Genomic DNA, 9106 nt, shown 5'->3' with positions numbered 1-9106 from the left:
TAGATAGATAGATAGATAGATAGATAGATAGATAGATAGATATTGGACAGGTGTATGGATAGATAGATAGATGGATAGATAGCTTTTATCCAAAGCAACTTACAAATTACCAAAAGAGCAATGATACGCAAGTGCTATAACAAGTCTCAGTTAGCTTAACGCAGTACACGCAGCAAGGGTTTTTGTTTTAATTATATAATAAGTAAAAAGAAAACAGATAGAATAGAAAAAAGAATAGCGCAAGCTAGTGTTAAGAGGCCTAGATCTGTCTTTTTCTCACGGACACTCTTGTTCGTCATCTGTGGCGTGGTTTGTGCAGTATTTATATGCAGTAGTTAATGACGGCGTGTTGTTTGGTGTCAGCGGTCGTCTGTGTGAAGGGCCTCTCTGGGCTCCGGCGGGCTGTGAGCAGCTACTCTGTGAGAACGGCGCCCCCTGTGTGGAGAGCCACGGTACTGCAGTCTGCCAGTGTCTGCCGGGGTTCGGCGGGCCGCGCTGCGAAAAACTGCTCAGCGTCAACTTCATCGACAGAGACTCGTACCTGCTGCTCAACGACGTCAAGAAGCGGCCGCAGACCAACATCACGCTGCAGGTGCGGCCCGTTCTGCAGCACAGAAACCAGCTCATCGCTGTCTGTGTACAAGTGAAAGTGCTGTGCAAATGACACAAAATAAATAATACAATTGCAAATATATGTTAATAAATGAATATTGCAAATATATGTTAATAAATAAATATATGCTAATATATAATTATATTATCACTTTGTTATATATATGTTAAAAGTGATATTTACTGTAGTCTATCTAGAATATGTGGCAGCATATATGTGAACTATTACTCGCATTAAACCACTCAAACATGCATATTAATGTTGCTATGAGTGCTCTTTAATTTCTGATAATGAGAGGGAGACGGTGACCTTCACCACATGCCCAAAATATAAAGCAAAAACAGCTCCATAATTAAATAGTTTTGGTCCAAGCATATGCCTCGGATTCATTTTCTCTGACCTTGGCACGTGAAACATCTGCTGAACGAGTATATGTAAATGTAATTGTAATTTTAACAGCCATATGTCAGAGTAATTGTCATATTTTTTATGTTTCTGCTATTGTTAGATTCAAGGATGCAATACAAAGCATACCGTGAAACACACAAGACATACGAAACACTCTCATTTACAGATGCATTGCGGTAATATGTATTATGGAAATAAATAAATTATTAACCACTGGTAATATATTAGTAGCACATGGTTAATATAAAAGACAAATATTTAATATAAATATAAAATAATTCTATTAAACATTTATTTTGTGAGAGTTTGTGTGTGTATATATATATGCACACATATATACATGTATGTAAATATATATATATACACTGTATATACATATTATTTATAAATATTTTACGTCAAATATGTAAATATACATTACCGTCCAAAAGGTTTTTTTTTTTTTTTTTAAAGAAATAAATACTTTCATTCAGCAAGGATGCCTTAAATTGATCAAAAGTATAAAAGTACTAATATCAGTAAAGGCATTTATGATGTTACAAATAAGTCAAATATTATATTGCATATTATAATATTATTAGCTGCCATTCTATGTAGTTGTACCACATAGTTAAATAAAAGGAAAATATATAAAACAATTTAACATAAAAAATAAATAAATTATATATTTAACAAATAAATACATTTTATATAAACTATTTAGAGACTATTGTTCACAAGTTTGTTTTTTCTGGAAAGAAATTAACCAACGATGCATTAAATTGATCAGAAGTGACAGTAAAGACTTTTATAACGTTACAAACAAACAAATAAATAAATAAAATTACGAATTTTATTACTATTAATTGCATATTATTATCCACTAAAATAAACATTAGTACATGGTTAATGTAAAAAAAGCAAATATTTAATATAATAAATAGTTATTTATATTGTAAGTAATACGATTTTAAGTTAGGTTTTCTTAATACAGAGATAATATATAAATACATTTTATATTTTGTATACATGTTTAGAAATATCTAGGAATATATATATTTCAACGCTATCGTTCAAAGGTTTGTTTGTTTTTTTTAAGAAATTGCTATTTTTTTCAGACAGGATGCATTAAACTGATCAAAAGTGACATTTAAAAAAACATTTATATTGTTACAAAAGATTTACATTTTTTTTAACTTTCATTGAAGAATCCTGAAAAAAATATATAAAAATTTAGCAGCGCAACTGTTTTCAACATTGATAATAATCAGAAATGTTTCTTTGCAAATCAGCATATTACAGAATATTAGATTGATCATGTGACTCTGAAGACTGGAGTAATGATGCTGAAAATTCAGCTTTGATCACAGAAATAAATGACATTTTACTATATATTCACATAGAAAACCACATCGCAAGAAGACGCACAGAAATCTCAAACATTTGAGCAGCACTCTTGCATTTGGACTCTTTCTCTCAGGTCTCCACCGCTGAAGACAGTGGGATTCTTCTCTACAACGGCGTCGACGACCACATCGCAGTCGAGTTACACGACGGCCGTGTCAAAGTGACCTGCGACGCAGGGAATCAGCCGGGAAGCACCATTTACAGGTTTACATTACAGACCACACTCCACATTTAACAAGTCAATACACCTGCTGTAATTCACTGCCTGTTTGCACAGCTCGGAGATCGTGAACGACGGACGCTTTCACACCGTCGAGCTGGTGACTTATGACCAGATGGTCAACCTCTCTGTGGACGGAGGGCTTCCTACGACTCTGGATAGCTTGGGACACATCCAGCCCCTCGCCAGAGACGCCCCGCTATACGTCGGCGGTACAATTTCCACATTTGACTGTAAAACATAATTCATTGGATGAACTCACTTTAATTGAGGGCAGGATTTCCATCCAATAAATATGTGTAGCCCCAACTCATAAAAACAAATACATGCAATTAGGGGTGTGCGATATATATATAATCTGCAATAATATCGCAATTGTTGTTTTAATGATGTGCGATTTTTGACATTATCGAGTATTTCGCAAAAACCCTTCAAAACACCACTCATACATTAGGTGATGAAGTCTAGATTTAAACTGCGCATGCGTGTTTAGAGTGCGTTCTTTCACTGCATGATTCAGTATTAAAATGCATTTACAATGATCACAAAATTTAAGATATGGGGACAGAAAATGTATATATTTATATGATTTCATATAGTTAATGAATATCACACAGAGAGTACCGTTTTTTCTCCTAAAATTACCATGATTACAAATGTAACCGTTCAATAAACAAGAAGTTAATTAAGAGACTTACGTTTTAGACGCCATATTTCCTGTTTTTGCGGTATTTCGACAACAGAAATCATCCCAAACACAGCCACAGCACTGTTTTGCATCTCTGAGCAACATGACGGTGTTTCGTTCCTGAAGGAATCACCCGTTTAAATGATTCGGTTCAATCGTAGTGACTCACTTATTAACAGTGACTTGCTGCCACCTACTGGCGGTTTCAATTTCACATTCAGAGTATCTTTTATTATTTAAATGATTTCAAACGTTTTATGTTTCAAAACATGTCTGAGCAACATGACGGTGTTTCGTTCCTGAAGGAATCACCCGTTTAAATGATTCGGTTCAATCGTAGTGACTCACTTATTAACAGTGACTTGCTGCCACCTACTGGCGGTTTCAATTTCACATTCAGAGTATCTTTTATTATTTAAATGATTTCAAACGTTTTAACTAGAAATCAGTGGTTAAGTTGTATTTACAACACTGTTCCAGAACAGTTCAACCCAAATATTCAGATGTGTGCAGCGCATTTTATGAAGGACTGTTTCCTGAACCTGCAGAGTAGCCTACAATGCGTCTGTGCACAAAGGCTGTTTCTATAAAGTGGGGCAGTTCCAACTTTGCAAGGACAGTCTGACACTTCTGACTCACAGCCTGTAAGTAAATTTTTTATATTTAAAGAATTTGCCACTGACGATTCAAACGCGAGTTTTGAGCAGTGTAGAGTATCGCTTGTTGTTTGTCGTTTCTCCGATCACAAATACAAACATGGTTTTATGTTTTCGCGGCGCAATACGCAACACAATGCGTAAAAAGACATTATAATCAGTAATTATGTCCCCACTGGATGCAACAAATGCCTCGTTTGTAATGGGTTTTACTGGTGTTGTCTCGTCGTGCTGGGAGATGGCATCACAGTATGGTAAGGGGCATAACATTTCCGTCACACGCTTGAGGCATTCGGCCAATCACAACGCACTGGATAGCTGGCCGAACAGCGTACACCTCGCTTTTCAGAACGATGAGCTTTGTAAAAATCGATGCGTTTCAGAAAGGCGGGGCATAGAGGAGCAACAGTAATGTACAGTATGTGGAAAACAATGTGTTTTTTTTTTTACCTTAAACCACATAAACACATTGCATTACACCAAATACACAACATAATGTTTTTTTAGCAACGTCATATGACCCCTTTAATGTCCCAGTTTTCCTCCAAACTCCAAATGCTTTCCTTAGTCAATAAAAGTAATCGAGTTTTTGCTGGTTTGTGATCTTGGTTTTGTTCAGTATTGGTGAACTCGAGGATTTCATGCTCCGGGCGGAATCCAGGCTTAAAGAGCCGTTGTGCAGTGGAGACTACCAGGCTCTTGTGCAGGTGATGGGTTACCTGCTGGAGATCAGAGACAGGCAGACTAGTACAGACCAGCTTTTTGAACCTGTCATTGATGTGGTCAATCTTCTGGAGCAGTATGGAGAAACCCTACCTGAGTGTGTTCACATGCAGCTTGAGGTGAGAGTATTTGACAGCTCTTAAGAATTATGTAAAGAGACGGCCATTTGAAGGATGTCATCTTTGTGTATCTGTTTTGTCATGACCTTTTTTTGTAAAGTTATGTCTGCTTTGCATCTACATTACCATTTAAAAATTTGGGGTCAACTTTTTTTTTTTTTTTTTTGAGAGAGAGATTTTCATTCAGCAAGGATGCCTTAAATTGATCAAAAGTATAAAAGTACTAATATCAGTAAAGGCATTTATGATGTTACAAATAAGTCAAATATTATATTGCATATTATAATATTATTAGCTGCCATTCTATGTAGTTGTACCACATAGTTAAATAAAAGGAAAATATATAAAACAATTTAACATAAAAAATAAATAAATTATATATTTAACAAATAAATACATTTTATATAAACTATTTAGAGACTATTGTTCACAAGTTTGTTTTTTCTGGAAAGAAATTAACCAACGATGCATTAAATTGATCAGAAGTGACAGTAAAGACTTTTATAACGTTACAAACAAACAAATAAATAAATAAAATTACGAATTTTATTACTATTAATTGCATATTATTATCCACTAAAATAAACATTAGTACATGGTTAATGTAAAAAAAGCAAATATTTAATATAATAAATAGTTATTTATATTGTAAGTAATACGATTTTAAGTTAGGTTTTCTTAATACAGAGATAATATATAAATACATTTTATATTTTGTATACATGTTTAGAAATATCTAGGAATATATATATTTCAACGCTATCGTTCAAAGGTTTGTTTGTTTTTTTTAAGAAATTGCTATTTTTTTCAGACAGGATGCATTAAACTGATCAAAAGTGACATTTAAAAAAACATTTATATTGTTACAAAAGATTTACATTTTTTTTAACTTTCATTGAAGAATCCTGAAAAAAATATATAAAAATTTAGCAGCGCAACTGTTTTCAACATTGATAATAATCAGAAATGTTTCTTTGCAAATCAGCATATTACAGAATATTAGATTGATCATGTGACTCTGAAGACTGGAGTAATGATGCTGAAAATTCAGCTTTGATCACAGAAATAAATGACATTTTACTATATATTCACATAGAAAACCACATCGCAAGAAGACGCACAGAAATCTCAAACATTTGAGCAGCACTCTTGCATTTGGACTCTTTCTCTCAGGTCTCCACCGCTGAAGACAGTGGGATTCTTCTCTACAACGGCGTCGACGACCACATCGCAGTCGAGTTACACGACGGCCGTGTCAAAGTGACCTGCGACGCAGGGAATCAGCCGGGAAGCACCATTTACAGGTTTACATTACAGACCACACTCCACATTTAACAAGTCAATACACCTGCTGTAATTCACTGCCTGTTTGCACAGCTCGGAGATCGTGAACGACGGACGCTTTCACACCGTCGAGCTGGTGACTTATGACCAGATGGTCAACCTCTCTGTGGACGGAGGGCTTCCTACGACTCTGGATAGCTTGGGACACATCCAGCCCCTCGCCAGAGACGCCCCGCTATACGTCGGCGGTACAATTTCCACATTTGACTGTAAAACATAATTCATTGGATGAACTCACTTTAATTGAGGGCAGGATTTCCATCCAATAAATATGTGTAGCCCCAACTCATAAAAACAAATACATGCAATTAGGGGTGTGCGATATATATATAATCTGCAATAATATCGCAATTGTTGTTTTAATGATGTGCGATTTTTGACATTATCGAGTATTTCGCAAAAACCCTTCAAAACACCACTCATACATTAGGTGATGAAGTCTAGATTTAAACTGCGCATGCGTGTTTAGAGTGCGTTCTTTCACTGCATGATTCAGTATTAAAATGCATTTACAATGATCACAAAATTTAAGATATGGGGACAGAAAATGTATATATTTATATGATTTCATATAGTTAATGAATATCACACAGAGAGTACCGTTTTTTCTCCTAAAATTACCATGATTACAAATGTAACCGTTCAATAAACAAGAAGTTAATTAAGAGACTTACGTTTTAGACGCCATATTTCCTGTTTTTGCGGTATTTCGACAACAGAAATCATCCCAAACACAGCCACAGCACTGTTTTGCATCTCTGAGCAACATGACGGTGTTTCGTTCCTGAAGGAATCACCCGTTTAAATGATTCGGTTCAATCGTAGTTACTCACTTATTAACAGTGACTTGCTGCCACCTACTGGCGGTTTCAATTTCACATTCAGAGTATCTTTTATTATTTAAATGATTTCAAACGTTTTATGTTTCAAAACATGTATGCATTTGTAACTGCAGGTTAAATGCATTCATGTTCTGCACTAAACAGTAGTGAGTAAATACATCTAAATGTCACTTCAGATGCAGCTTCAGTGTTTCCTCTGCATTGCAAAGATTAATTTTGTTGATACTGATTTCATTTGGTTGGTAACAGCCCCAGTGTCTTATTGAAATGTCTTAGCCAAAACGCCACTGTTTCAAGTCCGTTTAACACAATGCAATTGTTTAAATGGGAAACCTAACGTAATGGTGTTAAATGAAAATTTTTTTTTAAAAATAAACTGAACAGGTTTGTAAAATAATGTTTATAAAAGATAGTTCCGGTCCTTGATTCTGATTGGCTGAGCCGCGTTCGAAGCTGTTGTATAATACTCTACAAACATACACCGTTGTTTACTTCTGTGTGTTGCTCGACAACCACTTTGTTGAAACCACAACTGTTTCTGAGGAACTACATTGTTTGGTGGAAGAATACTGTTTTTATTAATATCATTACACTTTATTTGCTCCGTTTTATTTTGTGAAACCTTACTACGTATATGGAATAACCGTTTTATAAAAGCAATAAGCCCCGTGAAGCCGTGGTTTACAGTGAATTTATAATGGCTAAGGGGCTTTTAGGCACTCCGCTTCGCATCATGCCTAACAACGCCCCTTAGCTGTTATAAATTCACTGTAAACCACGGCTTCACGGGGCTTATTGCTTTATTTTGAGTGTATCTCTAAATGTATGTTTTATCCATCAGGAATGCCTGAAAGTGCGCAATCGCTGTCTTTGAACCAGTGGCCGTCTCTCAACGGCTCCAGTTTTCAGGGCTGCATACGAAACCTGTACATTAATAATGAGCTGCAGGACTTCAGGCGCACGCAGATGAAGCCGGGAGTGGTGCCGGGCTGCCGGGCCTGTCAGGAGCTGCACTGCGTGAACGGACTGTGTCAGCCGGACCCCGCCGCCGGGCCTGTGTGCCGCTGTCAGCCGGGATGGGCCGGCAAACACTGCGATCAGGCCCTGCTGGCAGCCGCTACCAACCCCTGCCAGAAAAACAAGTGTGTACCTGTGTGTTCATGGTGCATGAAAATCTGGAATCTGAGGGAATCTGATGCCTTTAAAGTTGTCCAAATGAAGTTCTTAGCAATGCATGTTACTAATCAAAAATTAAGTTTTGATATATTTACGGTAGGAAATGTACAAAATATATTTACTTAATATCCTAATGATTTTTTTGGCATAAAAGAAAAATGGATCATTTTGACCCATACAATGTATTGTTGGCTATTGCTACAAATATACCCCAGCGCCTTAACACTGCTTTTGTGCTCCAGGGTCACGTATAATAATTTCACATTTAGTTGTTAAGGTTATTTAATACGAAAGCCTAATATAAAATATATTAGATTTTAAATATATTAATGTAACATCAAATATTACATTTTTAAATATTAAAAATGTTTATTATATAATATGTAAAAATGTTTTAAAATAAAAATATTTTATAGATAAAATACATATCTTACATAGAAAAAATATTATTATCTTATATTTTATATATTACACTTTTATAGTATATACCATGTGGAAATGCCAGCTTAATGTTTCTATTTAAATGATTTAATTTTATGATATACACATACTGTTTATATATTTTATATAAATTAAAATGTTTTACATTTTATCTTTAAAAAATAGTTCAAAAATGATTTTATGCTATATAACCATGTGGTAATGCCTACTGAATATTTTACATAAAATAGAACAAAATGTATTATTTTGATATTTTATGTAAAATATACAACCATTTCAATTAATCTATATTCTAAAACATTTGTAATATTATTTATTTTAAATTGTTATATTAAATAACCATGAGGTAAAGCCAATTGAATGCTTTTATTTTAAAAAAAAATCATCATTTAATAATTTTTTTAGAAAAATATACAGTAGCTAATATAATTTCTAGCTAATATAATTTCATACATAAAAATATATATTTTACACATGATATGAAAACATA

At 34.5% G+C, this 9106-nt stretch overlaps 1 protein-coding gene across 1 annotated transcript in view; it reads left to right on the top strand.

The window, feature by feature from the left end:
* LOC107588453 (slit homolog 1 protein-like) overlaps positions 1 to 9106 on the top strand; it is a 69118-nt gene that overhangs the window by 55177 nt on the left and 4835 nt on the right. Inside the window, exons 32-35 of the mRNA XM_016276552.1 lie at positions 364 to 592; positions 2481 to 2611; positions 2685 to 2839; positions 7841 to 8141. Of these exons, the coding sequence (XP_016132038.1) occupies positions 364 to 592; positions 2481 to 2611; positions 2685 to 2839; positions 7841 to 8141 (816 nt within the window). The remainder of the gene's footprint in view (positions 1 to 363; positions 593 to 2480; positions 2612 to 2684; positions 2840 to 7840; positions 8142 to 9106) is intronic.

This window comes from Sinocyclocheilus grahami, unplaced genomic scaffold, assembly GCF_001515645.1.
Source record: "Sinocyclocheilus grahami isolate Dianchi unplaced genomic scaffold, SAMN03320097.WGS_v1.1 scaffold103.1, whole genome shotgun sequence".
Lineage (NCBI taxonomy): Eukaryota > Metazoa > Chordata > Actinopteri > Cypriniformes > Cyprinidae > Sinocyclocheilus > Sinocyclocheilus grahami.
Note: the sequence above shows the minus strand (reverse complement) of the source record. Positions and strands in the feature narration are given on the sequence as shown.